The sequence below is a fragment of the Oncorhynchus mykiss genome, chromosome 8 (genome assembly GCF_013265735.2).
Source record: "Oncorhynchus mykiss isolate Arlee chromosome 8, USDA_OmykA_1.1, whole genome shotgun sequence".
NCBI classification, from domain to species: domain Eukaryota; kingdom Metazoa; phylum Chordata; class Actinopteri; order Salmoniformes; family Salmonidae; genus Oncorhynchus; species Oncorhynchus mykiss.
The window spans coordinates 72,349,905-72,367,406 of record NC_048572.1 but is presented as its reverse complement, the minus strand read 5'-3'; the positions used below and the strand labels follow the sequence as shown (position 1 = coordinate 72,367,406).

General features: G+C 39.5%; 1 protein-coding gene across 2 annotated transcripts in view; it reads left to right on the top strand.

Annotated features, from left to right (window-relative positions):
- The window catches only part of LOC110530497 (corticotropin-releasing factor receptor 2), a 66,391-nt gene extending 49,119 nt beyond the window's left edge, over positions 1 to 17,272 (top strand). For both annotated transcript variants that reach the window (XM_021613636.2, XM_021613637.2), the window contains 6 exons: positions 4,799 to 4,859; positions 7,554 to 7,626; positions 7,938 to 8,023; positions 12,420 to 12,555; positions 13,398 to 13,439; positions 14,074 to 17,272. In XM_021613636.2, coding sequence (XP_021469311.1) covers positions 4,799 to 4,859; positions 7,554 to 7,626; positions 7,938 to 8,023; positions 12,420 to 12,555; positions 13,398 to 13,439; positions 14,074 to 14,214 — 539 coding nt within the window. In that variant the 3' untranslated portion in view covers positions 14,215 to 17,272. The remainder of the gene's footprint in view (positions 1 to 4,798; positions 4,860 to 7,553; positions 7,627 to 7,937; positions 8,024 to 12,419; positions 12,556 to 13,397; positions 13,440 to 14,073) is intronic.
- Positions 17,273 to 17,502: the final 230 nt, after the last annotated feature.

The following is a 17,502-nucleotide window of genomic DNA, read 5'->3' as shown; positions in this document are numbered from 1 at the left end:
TCTTGCTGCTTCATAGACATGTACCATGGTCTTGTAGTGGAAGCGAGATTTGACTGGAAGCCAGTGCAGTATGTGGAGGAACGGGTGAAATGGGAGAATTTATTATGGACAGACTTCTCCCCATCTTAGCTACCATTGCGTCAATATGTTTTGACTATGACAGTTTACAATCATGGGTTATAAATCTCCTCAACTTGCTCAATTTCCATATTATTCAGTACAATATTTTGTTGAGGTATAGGGCTTAGTGAATGGTTTATTCCAAATACAATGCTTTTAGTTAAAAAAATGGCACTAGCTTATTATTTGCCACACATTCTAAAACTAACTGCAGTACTTTGCTATCACTTACTGTGATAGCTGATGTGTATACATAGATACACTGGCTTTATTCAGTGCCAGTGACAGGTCATTAGTAAAGATGGAAAAAGCAAGGGGCCTAGACAACTGCCCTGGGGAATACCTGACTCTACCTGTATTCTGTTGGAGGCTTCCTTAAAGAACACCTGCCGTGTACTGTTAGACAGGTAACTCTCAATCCACAATATAACAGGGGATGTAAAGTCATAACACATATGTTTTTCCAGCAGCAGATTATTATTGATCATGTCAAAAGCTGCATTGCAGTCTAACAAAACAGCTCCCACAAGCTTCTTATTGTCATTTCTTTCAACCAATCATCAGTCATTTGTGGAAGTGATGTACATGTTTAGTGCACCTCCTTATAAGAATGCTGAAAGTCAGTTGTTAATTAATTTACTGTGAAATAGTATTGTATCTGGTCAAACACAATGTTTTCCAAAAGTGTACTAAGGGTTGGTAGCAGGCTGATTGGTTGGCTGTCTGAGCCAGTAAATGTTGCTTTTCTATTCTTGGGTAGCGGAATTACTTTTGCTTCCCTCCAAGCCTGAGGGCACACACTTTACTGTAGGCTTAGATTGAAGAGATGGCAAATAACAGTGGCAATATAGTCCGCTATCATCCTCAGTAATTTTCCATCCAAGTTGTCAGACCCAGGTGGCTTGTCATTGTTGATAGAAAATAATTTGTTCACCTCTTCCACACTCACTTTAGGGAATTCAAAATGACATTGCTTGGATTAACAGAGGCATTCAGTGGAGTTAGAGGAATATAAATTAGGTTACTTAAATGATGACTACCAACACCCTTGGGACAATATTTGAAGGGCAGCAGGTAGCCTAGCAACTAAGAGCGTTGGGCCAGTAGCGCTGGTTTGAATCCCTGAGACGTCTAGGTGAAACATCTGTTGATGTGCCCTTGAGCAAGGCACTTAACCCTAATTGCTCCTGTAAATTGCTCTGCATAAGTGTGTCTGGTAAATGTAAGATGACGTAGCCTAACATAGACAGAAGCATGTCTGTTCTATTAAATATATTCTCAAATACTTGTGTGCCTGAACTGACATGCATTATTGTTGCTGACACTGATGTTCAGATGAAGGGAATTAAATAGTCTAAAATGGGTACCATCTCAGTGCTAAACTCAAACAGCTGTGTAGCCTACTATAGCTGCTGGCAACCTAATTCAAAGCCTATACTTTATCACTCAGGTAACTTTCCAGTGCTACTATTTTTGTCATGTAATGTTGTTATTAAAACTGAATCAGACAACTCCATAGTAGAATAGTTGACCCATGTACCTAGTCATCTTTTTGTTGTGTGTTCTATGCAAGAGTAAATCAAATCAAATCCAAATCAAATTAAATGTATTTGTCACATACACATGGTTAGCAGATGTTAATGCAAGTGTAGCGAAATGCTTGTGCTTCTAGTTCCGACAATGCAGTAATAGCCAACGAGTAATCTAACCTAACAATTCCAAAATTACTACCTTATACACACAAGTGTAAAGGGATAAAGAATATGTACATAAAGATATATGAATGAGTGATGGTACAGAACGGCATATGCAAGATGCAGTAGATGGTATCGAGTACAGTATATACAAATGAGATGGGTAATGTAGGGTATGTAAACAAAGTGGCATAGTTTAAAGTGGCTAGTGATACATGTATTACATAAAGATGCAGTAGATGATATAGAGTACAGTATATACATATACATACTGTATTTGATGAGTAATGTAGGTTATGTAAACATTATATTAAGTAGCATTATTTAAAGTGGCTAGTGATATATTTTACCTCAATTTCCATCAATTCCCATTATTAAAGTGGCTGGAGTTGAGTCAGTGTGTTGGCAGCAGCCACTCAATGTTAGTGGTGGGTGTTTAACAGTCTGTTGGCCTTGAGATAGAAGCTGTTTTTCAGTCTCCCGGTCCCTGCTTTGATGCACCTGTACTGACCTCGCCTTCTGGATGATAGCGGCGTGAACAGGCAGTGGCTCGGGTGGTTGTTGTCCTTGATGATCTTTATGGCCTTTCTGTGACATCGTGTGGTGTAGGTGTCCTGGAGGGCAGGTAGTTTGTCCCCGGTGATACGTTGTGCAGACCTCACTACCCTCTGGAGAGCCTTACGGTTGTGAGTGGAGCAGTTGTCAGCCTGACAGGATGCTCTCGATTGTGCATCTGTAGAAGTTTGTGAGTGCTTTTGGTGACAAGCCGAATTTCTTCAGCCTCCTGAGGTTGAAGAGGCGCTGCTGCGCCTTCTTCACAATGCTGTCTGTGTGGGTGGACCAATTCAGTTTGTCTGTGATGTGTACGCCGAGGAACTTAAAACTTACTACCCTCTCCACTACTGTCCCATCGATGTGGATAGGGGGGTGCTCCCTCTGCTGTTTCCTGAAGTCCACAATCATCTCCTTAGTTTTGTTGACGTTGAGTGTGAGGTTATTTTCCTGACACCACACTCCGACGGCCCTCACCTCCTCCCTGTAGGTCGTCTCGTCGTTGTTGGTAATCAAGCCTACCACTGTAGTGTCGTCCGCAAACTTGATGATTGAGTTGGAGGCGTGCATGGCCACGCAGTCGTGGGTGAACAGGGAGTACAGGAGAGGGCTCAGAACGCACCCTTGTGGGGCCCCAGTGTTGAGGATCAGCGGGGTGGATATGTTGTTACCTACCCTCACCACCTGGGGGCGGCCCGTCAGGAAGTCCAGTACCCAGTTGCACAAGGCGGGGTCGAGACCCAGGGTCTCGAGCTTGATGACGAGTTTGGAGGGTACTATGGTGTTAAATGCTGAGCTGTAGTCGATGAACAGCATTCTCACATAGGTATTCCTCTTGTCCAGATGGGTTAGGGCAGTGTGCAGTGTGGTTGAGATTGCATCGTCTGTGGACCTATTTGGGCGGTAAGCAAATTGGAGTGGGTGTAGGGTGTCAGGTAGGGTGGAGGTGATATGGTCCTTGACTAGTCTCTCAAAGCACTTCATGATGACGGAAGTGAGTGCTATGGGGCGGTAGTCGTTTAGCGCAGTTACCTTAGCTTTCTTGGGAACAGGAACAATGGTGGCCATCTTGAAGCATGTGGGAACAGCAGACTTTGATAAGGATTGATTGAATATGTCCGTAAACACACCAGTCAGCTGGTCTGCGCATGCTCTGAGGACGCGGCTGGGGATGCCGTCTGGGCCTGCAGCCTTGCGAGGGTTAACACGTTTAAACGTTTTACTCACGTCGGCTGCAGTGAAGGAGAGTCCGCATATTTTGGTTGCAGGCCATGTCAGTGGCACTGTATTGTCCTCAAAGCGGGCAAAAAATGTATTTAGTCTGCCTGGGAGCAAGACATTCTTGTCCTCTCAGGGGCGCATTCAAGTTGGGAAAGACATATGAGGAAAACATGTATTCTGACAAGCAGTCAACGCACAACAATTCTTAATGGAATTACGGGGAAACACTTTTGAAAGCAGTTTTGGCAAACGTATTTTGCTAAAAAAGAGGGGGATCCCAGTTTTCCATCGCTACCACATTTATTTCTTTACTCCTTCAATTGCGCGTGTGACATCATTTTACAAATGCAGTTTTACAACTGAGTTTCAAGCATGGTTCAGGTCCAGCTGCACAATAGAGCTCTTAAAGGGGAAATGACATCTTAAAGGGACAATGACATACTTTGTAATAGAAACAAAAAAATGCCCCTATGCTGCAGCAGTTGGGCTATAGGACATAATGCTTATTGCTAATAACACATCTGATGATATGCATTGGCTACAAATAATTTTTACATACATTTTACCAATATGTTATTGGGCCCATTTCTGGAGGTGGAAATTATATATTAGATGGTTTCAGCATACTTTTTTTTATCATGAATTTTGAGTAGAATGTCCTTTTAAAAAGTCCCCAGAACTGAGCTTCTCCGTCCTACATATAAATTATCCCAGGGAAGACCCCGGACCCCCTAAGCAACGAGTCTGGAACGGGTCTGGAACTCACAGTTTAATAAATAAACAAAATAATCCACAATCCCTAAAAGCATGATGGCCATGACTTTCTTACATGAAAGGGGAGGTTAACTTGGCCCCAGACAATCGATCTGAGATCAACTTAAGATTCATTTCTGGCATCTTTTTTATTTTTCTTTAACCGCTGAATGTAAAAAGTGGAATAGCTTTAACTTCATTTGTCCAACACTAGAGACCAAGAAGATAAGAAGTTCTTAAGCCAGATCAAAGTAGAACTGGACGGATCCAACTGGCCTCAATGGATTCCCTTGATTTAATCTCTGTAATAGCTGCTAAACACAGCAGCCTGATTCTAATTTAGAGCATGTCCCTACTCCCTAATGATATTAACACTATCACTCAGACGTTGTAGTCTTCAATACTTTTAGATGTGATGTTTATTGCCAATAAGTTAAAAATATATATCTTTCTTTCAGGCATTCCATGTCCTATAATTGTTGCTTGGGCCATTGGGAAGCTTTACAATGAAAATGAACAGTAAGTGCACATTTCTAATTAACAACAACAGTGGAATCTCAAGCATTTTATAGTAAGTAGTTTGTGTTGTAGACATTTTGTTGTATTTGATGACCTTTGATGGAGTGCATAGAAACCTATACGTATCACGTTTCAGAATGATGATGTCTTATATCCTTTGTGGTACAGTGTAGTAATTACGACTTTCTGGTTTTTGGTAACAGTATTGGTAACACTATTCAAAATCACACCATGGCCAAAACTATTGTTAGCAAAAACAGTTCACGGCAGATGGAACTCAAAACAATTATTAACAAAGTTTTTTTTTTTTTTAAGAATTGGACCACAAGGTTCCTCTTTTTGAATGATGTCTTATATCCTTTGTGGTACAGTGTAGTAATTACGCCTTTCTGGCGTAGGTGTTCCGCTAGCAACCCACCTCGACAACATCCCCTGAAATTGCAGAGCGCCAAATATAAAAATAAACCCAATATTAAATATTCATGATAATACAAGTGTCATACATGATTCTTTAGCTTAGAATCTTGGCAATCTAAACGTCTCATCGGATTTCAAAAAGCCTTTACGGCGAAAGCACATCATTCAATTATCTGAGGTCAGCGCCCCACAACAGCATATTATCCTAACAATCACAGGCGTCACAAAATCCCAAATAGCGACAAAATAAGTCACTTACCTTTGAAGATCTTCCTCTGATCGCAATCACAAGAGTCCCAGGAACACAATGGATGGTTGTTTTGTTCAATAAATTCCTTCTTTATATCTCAAATAGTCCGTTTAGTGCCTCCAAACAAATCAAACGACATTTCCTATTCATTATTAGGTAGTCTAATATCTAAATAAATGATAATATTTCATACGGAGTGAACTATTTTCAATTGGAAAGGTAAAGAACTCAGCTTGCTCCCTCGGTCACGTGCGCAATGACACAAGTTTTGCCTTTGGACTTCCTGAGGATAAACAACTATTCCTCGTTGGTTTTTCAGAATACAAGCTTGAAACCATGTAAAAAGACTGTTGACTTCTAGTGGAAACCATAGGAACTGCAATTTGGGAGGCGGAAGTCTTTGTTTTCAATAGCTTAACCTTTGAATTGGCTGACAGGTCAACAGAAAAAAATGTGTCCTCGGGTTTCCACCTGCCAAATCAGTTCTGTTATACTCACAGACATAATTTTAACAGTTTTAGAAACTTTAGAGTGTTTTCTATCCAACACTACCATGTGCATATTCTAGCTTCTGGGCCTGAGTAGCAGGTAGTTTACTTTGGGCACCTCAGTCATCCAAACTTCCGAATACTGCCCCCTAACCCTAACGAGATTTATTTAAATCCTTTATGTATGGTGGGGAAACTACTAATACTGATTCATGGTGATTCAGCAATTTACTGTATTGTAGGTGTCACAGAGGCATTTGCTGTAGCATTTACAAGAGGATAATTCATATTATCTAAAGTTATTTGATAGATAAGTGTATTTGAAATGGTTATTTCTGTCCTTTTTAATACAAGAAAGTCAGATGTCAGTTCATTAGTTAGAGGTCCTGTTTTATAGTTTTGACTTTGAGGTCTATGCTGCTATTATAAAGGTACTTCTCGGAAAATGAAGAGTCAACATTCACTCTCCAATTCATTCAGATTAAATTTACTTTCATTCATAGTAGCATTTTCTGACTTGGGTACTCTGGAACAGAGGCGTCATGGCCAAAGGGGGCACATGGGCACGTCATTTTTATCCAAGCCAAACTTGGTGCAAAACCATGCCCACGAGTAACCTAGCCACATTTAAAGCCGAGCTGATTGGTCAGAGTTCCATGTGACAAAGTAAATGTGCGTGAGAGAGAGGAAGAATGCTTTTATACATAAGTATATAAAATAATGTTTCTATAATACTACAAGCCACCTAGCAATTTTATGAAGTTGGCTTTAGCTAGCCTAGATAGGTTCCCAATCTCCCAACCTCATAACTAGCCACCAAGAAGCCATTTCAGGTTATCAATCAAGTTAGATAGCTAGCTTGTCTAACTATCGTAGCCAGCTTGCCTGCTGGCAAGGTTAGTAGACTTTAGAAAAGCAAGCAATTACTATATGTACTGAATAAGACTCACATTCCTTTCAATCTTGTACCCAGATTTTAGCACCAGACAGCTCAAGAGTTATGCTTAGATATGCAGAATTAAGCATAATGATTATGGCTCTAGATTGTGTATATGAAGGGGAGGAGACAGGTTAAATAAGCATATTTAAGCCTTGAGACAATTGAGACATGGATTGTGTATGTGTGCCATTCAGAGGGTGAATGGACAAGACAAAAGATGTGTCTTTGAACAGGGTATTGTAGTAGGTGCCAGGCACACCGATTTGAGTGTCTCAAGAACTTCAACGCTGCTGGGTTTTTCATGGTCAACAGTTTCCCGTGTGTATCAAGAATGGTCCACCACCCAAAAGGCATCCAGCCAATTTGACACAACTGTGGGAGGCATTGGAGTCAACATGGGCCAGCAGCCTTGTGGAATGCTTTTGACACCTTGTCAAGTCAATGCCTCAACGAATTGGGGCTGTTCTGAGGACAAAGGGGGGTGCAACTCAATATTAGGAAGGTGTTCCTAACGTTTTGTACACTCAGGTTAGATTGATACAAATGGTTAATATGCTACATTTTGAAAGCAAAGCCATTTATTTAATGTTTGTCAACAGATGCTGGTTTGGGAAAGAACCTGGAAAGTATATTGACTACATTTATCAAGGGCCGGTCATCCTTGTTCTTTTGGTAAGTAACAAGTCACTGCAGTCCCTGGTTCAAATCCAGGCTGCCTCACATCTGGCTGTGATTGGGAGTCCCATAGAGTGGCGCACAATTGGCCCATGTTTGGCCGGGATAGGCCATCCTTGTAAATATGAATTTGTTCTTAACTGACTTGCCTAGTTAAATAAAGGTTAAATTAAAGATTTTTTTTTAAATAAGCTGCTCTAATGCAACAACACATTTCAGTTCCTCAGTTGTTGTTTTTTCATTACTAAAACATCATGTTCTACATAATGAATTCATAATTAAAGTTTTCCATCTGTATTCTCTGCTAGATAAACTTCGTTTTCCTCTTCAACATAGTAAGAATTCTCATGACCAAGCTGAGAGCTTCTACCACATCAGAAACCGTACAGTACAGGTGAGTCACTTCTCCCGTGGGGTTGTTATTTGGAATATCTCATGCCATATTATGCCACCTTTACTTGACCCCCATTTCCTATCTTTGATAAAAGATTTAGATGAGATTCTGCATACTTAAGTAAAAGTAAAGATACCTTAATGGAAAATGACTCAAGTAAAAGTGAGTCAACCAGTAAAATACTACTTGAGTAAAAGTCTAAAACTATTTGGTTTTAAATATACTTAAGTATCAAAAGTAAATGTAATTGCAAAAACATACTTAAGTATCAAAAGCAAAAGTATAAATTATTTCAAATTGCTTATATTTAGCAAACCAGACTGCACAATTTTCTTGTTTTATTTTTTTTTACGGATAGCCAGGGCTACACAACAACACACAAACATAGTTTACAAGCGTTTATGTTTAGTGAGTCCGCCAGTTCAGAGGCAGTAGGGATGTCAATGGGACGAACTGAAAGCACGTATATCCTACTAACGGGACATTCAAAACGGTAATATCTTATGTTTCACGGAGTCGTGGCTGAACAGCGATATTAAGAACATACAGCTGGCGGGTTATACACTCTATCGGCAGGATAGAGCAGCAGTCTCTGGTAAGACATTGGGCGGGGGCCTATATGTAAACAACAGCTGGTTCACGATATCTAACTCTTTTTGCTCGATGAGCTAATCATGAGTATCTCATGATAAGCTGTAGACCACGCTATCTACCTAGAGTTTTCATCTGTAATTGTTGTAGCTGTCTACAGACTACCACAGACCAATGCTAGCACTAAAACCGTACTCAATGAGCTGTATACCGGCATAAGCAAACAGGAAAACGTTCATCCAGAGGCGGCACTCCTAGTGGCCGGGGACTTTAATGCAGGGAAACTTAAATCCATTTTACCTAATTTCTATCAGCATGTTAAATGTGCAACCAGAGGGAAAACATCTACACCACCTTTACTCCACACACATAGACTCATACAAATCTCTCCCTCGCCCTCCATTTGGCAAATCTGAACATAATTCTATCCTCCTGATTCCTGCCTACAAGCGAAAATGAAAGCAGGAAGCGCCAGTGACTCGGTCTATAAAAAAGTGGTCAGATGAAGCAGATGCTAAACTACAGGACTGTTTTGCTAGCACAGACTGGAATATGTTCCGGGATTCTTCTGATGACATTGAGGAATACACCACATAAGTCACTGGATTTATCAATAAGTGCATCGAGGACGTCGTCCCCACAGTGACTGTACATACATACCTCAACCAGAAGCCATGGATTACAGGCAACATTAGCACTGAGCTAATGGGTAGAGCTGCCGCTTTCAAGGAGCGAGACTCTAACCCGGAAGCTTATAAGAAATCCCGCTCTGCTCTCCGACGAACCATCAAAAAGGCAAAGCGTCAATACAGGACTAAGATCGAATCACACTACACTGGCTCCGACGCTTGTCGGACGCTGCTCTTTAATGATTTGTTATTCTTATCTTTTACTTATTTTCTAAAAACTGCATTGTTGATTAAGGGCTTGTAAGCAAGCATTTCACTGTAAGGTAACCTGTTGTATTCGGTGCATTTGACAAATCAAATGTAATTTGCTTGGATTTGATGATCAGGGATGTTCTCTTGGTAAGTGCGTGAATTGGACCATTTTCCTGTCCTGCTAAGCATTCAAAATGTAACGAGTACTTTTGGGTGTCAGGGAAAATGTATGGAGTAAAAAGTACATTATTTTCTTTAGGAATGTAGTGAAGGGAAAGTAAAAGCTGGATATATGAATAGTAAAGTAATGTACAGATACCCAAAAAAAACTACTTAAGTAGTACTTAAGTAATTTACACCACTGCAAATTTCAAGCCATCCAGAAGTGAAATTTTGCTAAAAGGAACAGAATTTCCTATAATTTTGACAGACATGATATGTGACTGAATGGTAGAGAGTGGACTGTTTTTTCCAAGAATATTATCACCACATAACCTACTTGTCTAGGTTCCATTTTGTTTTTCCCTCTGATGCTGGTGCATTGAAGACCGTCAGGGGAGGATAAAAACACAACCTAATCCAATCACTTACAGGAAGTACACTACATGACCAAAAGTCTGTTCGTCAAACATCTCATTCCAAAATCATGGGCATTAATATGGAGTTGGTCCCCCCTTTGCTGCTACAACAGCCTCCACTCTTCTGGGAAGGCTTTCCACTATATGTTGGAACGTTGCTGCGGGGACTTGCTTCCATTCAGCCACAAGAGCATTGTGAGATCAGGCACTGATGTTGGGCTATTAGGCCTGGCTTGCAGTCGACATTCCAATTCATCCCAAAGGTGTTCGATGGGGCTGAGGTCAGGGCTCGGTGCAGGCCAGTCAAGTTCTTTCACGCCGATTTCGACAAACCATTTCTGTATGGACCTCGCTTTGTTCACAGGGGTATTGTCATTCTGAAACAGGAAAGGGCCTTCCCTAAACTGTTGCCACAAGGTTGGAACCACAGAATCGTCTAGAATGTCATTGTATGCTGTAGCTTTAAGATTTCCCTTCACTGGAAATAAGGGTCCTAGCCCGAACCATGAAAAACAGCCCTAGACCATTATTCTTCCTCCACCAAACTTGGCACTATGCATTCGGGCAGGTAGCATTCTCCTAGCATCCGCCAAACCCAGATCCGTCTGCCAGCTGCCAGTTGGTGAAGCGTAATTCCTCACTCCAGAGAATGCATTTCCACTGCTCCAGAGTCCAATGGTGACGAGCTTTACACCACTCCAGCCGATGCTTGGCATTGTGCATTGGTGATCTCAGGCTTGTGTGCAGCTGCTCGGTCATGAAAACACGTTTCAATGAAGCTTCCGACGAACAGTTCTTGTGCTGACATTGCTTCTAGAGACAGTTTGGAACTCCGTTTTCACTGTTGTATTCGGCGCACGTAACAAATAAACTGATTTGATTTGATTTAGTGAGTGTTGCAACCGAGGACAGACGACTTTTGCACACTACACTCAGCGGTCTTGTTCTGTCAGCTTGTGTGGCCTACCACTTCGTGGCTCCTAGATGTTTCCACTTCCACAAATTTGAAGTGGTGTCCACATAATTTTCTATATATGGTGTACCAATGGCTACTCTAATTCATAGTTAACATTGGAATGTCCACTCACTGTTTGTTTGCTCTATAGGTGGTCTGTAAAATAAGCTTTATCCTAATGTGCTCTTCCTCCTTACTCGTAATACATTGTATATATTGTGATGCGAGACTGCTCAACATTCACATTTTATGGAGAAATTGACGGAGCATTTAAACTCCCTTCTACTCAACAAAGTGATGAAACAGTCATCTGCTTTATTATGGATGAAGCCCTTCAATATGTACTTAACTTGCACACACCATTACATAACATTCCTATGAAAATATGGCCACACACACACACACACACACACACACACACACACACACACACACACACACACACACACACACACACACACACACACACACACACACACAATCACACACATTTTCAATAGAAATTAAGTGCTGATGTTGCACAGTGTCTAATAACCTTGCATATCATATTCATAGAACAACTTGCATCGTCCTCAAATTCACATTTAAGCTCTTTTTCATGGTGGATTATTTGAGAGCTAAAAGGGGGAAATCTCAAATCCCAGCAACATCTGCAGACCTCTGTCCTAAAGAAAAGGGTATGGCTTATTTTACTCCTATGCTGACATTGCTGTCATTGGGTTCCCAGTGGATTTATATCCTTAGATACAATATGTAATGTGCTATTTGAGGTGTAACCTGGGCCATCAACTGCTTCACTGCTTAGGTAGATTAGCTGAAATCCCATCATATTTTGATAAAATGAATAACGCCATTTGCAACCAGATACTCAAATGGGCTTATAATGTCCGACTTTTGTTCTGGTATCAAGTTGTTGACACCACGGCTTTTCACTTTTAAATGTATTTCTTCTCAATGCGGTTCTTTCATCTAGAATGGTAGAACAATCCTTGCATAATTTAATTCAGCTTTATTTTGATAAGTGCTTTTTGTTATGTAATATCTACCGCAAAACCCTAAGAAATAAGCTCCATTCCCTCCTCAACCTGCTGGAGGCAAGCCTTGGGCAACATTGTCAACAATGTCAGTAGTCTTGTGGGATGGGGTTCTAATCATACTTACTCAGAATGTGTATCTCTGACATTCATTATTTGGGGTCTTTTGTAAACAGATTGTGGTAATGATTAAAAGCAAGCAATCTACAAAAATAGATAGAAAGGAAACTTTTTGGGTCTTTCAATGCTTTTTTGTATTGACGTACATTGAAACAAGCAACCACTTTCCCCAGTTACTTTTGTAACTATTGTACAGCAAATGGGAGTACTGATGTTTTTCTGTTATTTCCTTCACAGAAAAGCAGTCAAAGCGACGTTAGTGTTACTGCCTCTGCTGGGGATCACCTACATGCTATTTTTTGTTAATCCCGGAGAGGACGACATCTCGCAAATAGTTTTTATTTATTTCAATTCATTTCTACAATCATTTCAGGTAAGATCATGGAGTCTGTTATTTTCCAAGTTGTGCCCCTCTTTTCCCAAGAACACAAAAACCCTGAACCTTTATAAATCTGTGTCATTATCTTTGTAGCTTTAATATACTGTTAATTGAAGGTGTTATAGGTTTTATAGCCTGTGGAAGAAGGACTATTTGTAGGCTACTATTGTAAGGCTTTGTGAACCTGGCCCTGGCTGCTTTAAGTGTTCTGAGCTGTCAGGAGAATGTTTGTAGAGACATGTATGTGGGCGTGAGTTGTGCACAGTGGGTATTTTCAGTGAAAATCTTCCCTCCACAATGCAAGGCTGAGGGGGTGTGGAGAAGGTACTTTGTTAATGGTGCTGAGTGAAGGGATGTGTATAGGATAGGATAAGGGTCCATTTTATAACAGTTTTAGACTATTCTTATACAAATGTTATGAGAGGTTGTTCAATCCTGATTTAATATTCCTATTATTGCTCTGTATACTGTATAATTGAAATGGGAAAGGTAAACAAGTTTGTGAATCATTCAATTACTTTGTTGTTATTTCTATGCACTTTGTAAAATTAACTCAATTGGGAAGAAAATGTAATCTTCCACTTCTCAGAAAGCAGCATTTTGTTTACATTAATCAAATTTTAATTCTGAAACAAATGCCTATTGCTAGCATACCTTGAGTGGAAGTCAGATTATCTGGACTCAGATTAAACACTATAAAATATCTGACCAATAGCTGATATTGTCCAATACTGTGCATCCTTATTTTAGTTAATTTATAAAGATAGCTCAATGAAAACAGATTGTAAATACATTATGTACTATACATTCTAACAGTGTCCTGTCTTGCTTTCCAGGGGTTCTTTGTTTCAGTATTCTACTGCTTTCTAAATGGCGAAGTGAGTCAACAATGATCTTATCATGTGTGGGCATTGCCGTGTGTCAGATCGCTATGTAAAGGTCTGAGAGGCAGTAGCCTTCTAGTCCTGAGACCCTTATTTCACCTCTATCATGGAACGCCATCCTTACCCTGCAGGCTATGTTTGAACATACATTACTGTAGATGCTCTTTATTTTTCTAGACCTATTTCCCCCATATTTCCCCCTTACTTTAGTGATGCATGATTGTTGAAAGTCATTAAGTGCCATAAAAAAGGTCATGAGTCATTCTGTAATCTGGAAAAATGTGACTCCCTCCTGCTGCTGCTGCTACTGTTGTTCTCCACTTCCTTTAAGAAGCTGTTATTGGTATACACACAAAACAAATACAAATTGTTTGAAGTCTACAGTGGCTACCTTGGAAACGATTTGACGTGAATCCTCATGTATCTGACATTTATTGTTCTGTACTGTTTTGTAAAGATTTTTTCTTGGCGGTTATTCAAATGTCAATTTAAGTTAAAGGGATTTCCTGTGTCCTACATATTGTGTGTCCTAGATGCTTTGTGTGGGGATAGATGTAGTATACTGTAGGAAGGACAAATAAACACTGGCTGCCCACCACTAATACAGTATTTCATTGTAATCTTCCAGGTGCGCTCAGCCGCCAGGAAAAGATGGCATCGTTGGCAGGACAACCATGCCCTGAGAGTGCGTGTGGCACGTGCCATGTCCATCCCCACGTCACCCACCAGGATCAGCTTCCACAGTATAAAACAGACAACAGCTGTTTGACCTAGATCACCAAGTTCAAAGGTCGCCTTTGGAAACGTCCCTTTTCTAGGGAAGACACTTGTCTTAAGGCATCTCTCCATAAATGTTGTCCATTTGCTTTATTTATTTTCCCTTCTGCATAAAGACAGAGACAGAGCACTTTGAGAAAGAGACCATTAGGATTTCCAGATTATAATACCGTAACATGACGTCCTAGGACGTAACACAGAAGTCAGGACCATTCAAAACAGATGGGCAAGGTTGCCTCTCCAAATGAACATTGTGAAGTAATTGCAGAGTCTAAGTTGTACTGCCATTGCATCAAGAGCTGTTATCATACTATAGTACATCAGGTTATATTTTAATAGGTCAGGAAGGTTGACCTTTCAAGGCCCCGTGCTGGATGCTGATGAGGCAAAACAAAATCAGTGTTAGTGTCAAAAGAGACCCTAATCACTCCCAGCACTGTACTGTACTAGTGGTATTTATATCCATAACCCTTCATTATTTGATATCTATGAGAGGGCAGAGATAATTTAAGCAGGATTGTGCTTTAACAGTGCAGGCACGGGATGCAATTGCATTCTGTGTCTGTTGCACACCAAGTTTGAGATGAGATTAGAAAGATGTAATAATTATACTGTTAAATAAGGAAGTGATACTCTTTGGTTTGTCATCAGCACTACTTTTATGAGTTGTCAAAATGTCACCCTAAGAGCTTTTCATTTGTATAAATGTCTTAAGGCTAATTTATTTTCAGATTGTTCCTTGCCAATCACTCTCAAACTCTTTTGAACAGCATAACGTCAATGATGTGTTTTTCTCACTTCTGTATAAAAAACCCTAAGGCTACTCTAAATAAATCAAAGCTATCTTTCACTGGGTTCGAGTTCAGATTATATCCATTATCTAATGCAAATAATGGAGATGGGACTGTGATTCAGATACATTTATATGACACTTATTTCAAAAACTAAACACAAACACTATTTTAGTGTCGCAGACCCTTATTTCAGTCCGCATAATGCCACAGCTGTCCCAAGTCAAGATACATTTTAAGGTACAGTACATTAAATCATTTTAATGTATTAAAATTATTGAATTATTTTCTCTCTTTCAAATCCCAATGTGCTGCACTTAATCATTGTCAATGCTAAGCTGTTGTGTCCAGGAGCCAGAGAGAGATAGAGCCTGATGAGTTAGAGTTCCATTTGGCTTCCTTAATGCTTTGCCCTGCTCAGGTCAACATGCCAAGACCTGCCCCGGTAGTGACTGACCGACCATCTGACCTGCATGGGTGTTATCCACCTCTCCCTCCAGGCCCATTGCAGTGCCATACAAGTTCCAGGCACTTAGGCAAGCCTGGTTATTCAAGCTTCAGTAAGCAGTTCTGGGAAATAGAACAGTAGAACTCATGCACCCATGGAATTAACTTGGGATTTGGAATTGTAGAAATTGTGTAAATAGATGGCATGTTGGGGACAAACTCACTAATCTGGTGTGGAGGTATTTCTCTGATTTGGGTTCAAAAGCAAACTTCTTTGGTATCAATGATACATGCTTGTTACCTGACTAGTTGCCATGAAGATAATGATTATGGCAACAATCTTTCTCATTATTTTTGTTATGTTTGGAGTAGTAAGGAAGACCGCTCCAATAAAACAATATCACATCTGTTGAGGTTTGCTGTTGTGAAAAGGGCTTAGATATGGCTGTGACTACATCAGAAGTAATTATTGCTTTACACATTCTCTTGCAATTGAAATTGTACTCTAACCACATTTATGTTGTACAAAGTTAATTAAAATTACTTGACAAATGGTCTAAAATTGCTTGTAGGGGAAGGTATCGTTTGATAATTGCTGTGAACATGATTGACCTGTCATGACCATTAGAGTTTACATCCCTTGATTGCTCTAGGCCTAATTTTCTGGAACAGTTGTCTATGTAGCAGTTCTCTGTGATATTTTCATACAAAATGTATATTTTCATAATTGTGACTAAGTCCATATGCACAAGAAATCTCTTGAATCAAAGTATTCAAGCAAACAGTCCCGAGATCTATATAAATACGTAAATAACGGTCAATATTTTGCTATTTTCTGGTCCTAAACCACTAAACACTGTTGGTTGAACATCATTTTGTTATTTATGTTTGGGAGGTGCCTCCAAGTTGAATGTTTATTTTGGAGAAGTTTTACTCAGATTTAGGGGTTCTAGTTTGAGAAGGTCTAAAAATAAGAATATATCATCAAAGAGTGCGATAAAACATGTATAACCAAAATGTTTCGTTGTAATGTACATAAACTCTTTTAAAGTTTGTTGTATATTGTAATTAGTAATTGTACAAATGTTATGACGTAAATATGTTTTTTTCTATTATACTATTGGAGTGAAAGTAATTCATTAAGAACATTCAGAGCATTCAGGTTACATGAATACCTAGGACCATCCAAAGCAATCATAGAAAGGTATGAATATTTTAATAACATTATACTTCATCATCTCACAATCTCTTCTTGTGCAGCTTAAATTGTACTTTCCATTATGTTTTTAGTCTATTGAATTCATTACAATTCTGCACATACAGTACATATTACAATACTCCTATGAAAGTTAAAACTCACCAAGCGAAATCACCCCCAACATTCTTCTTTGATTGAAACATGAAAATGGAGATTTTTTTGTTGCAATTTTTATATTATTTTATGAATATATAATGAATAGTTTATTCAAAATGACAAATTCACCAAAGATAACAGACACGTTTACCTGAATATGTTTACTTGTTGTCAGTGCACTTTCTCTGACCAAATCATTTATTTTTCATATTTTGTACAGCTTCACCATTCTCTGATGTATTCTCGATTTAATAACTTATAAATGTACAGGAATTTTGGCTGTATGTTGAAACACCAACGTTGCCTTTTAGAAAAACAGAAAAGTGTGTTTTTGTGGAAAGAAGAAAAACTGTGTTTCTACAGTAAATGTTGTACGGTGTATGATCGATATGCATTTATAAAAGTACATGTGATAAAATCAACCTTCAGATTTGAAATAAATATTCTATTCAACTCTCTCTGGTTTGTACTGTCTGCTACCTGCAATCTTGTCCAGAATTTCCAGACATATTCATACTTATTCAATAAACAGTATTCACTGAGGAGACAATGAGGAGAAGGGATTGCAAGTTGTACATTGTATTCATTCTATTTCATTATACCAATATCTGATTTGGATTAGGATATTTTGGATCCAATAAAGGCTTGATAAAGGCTTGCCATCTCTAACCGCAGACTGCCATTAAAA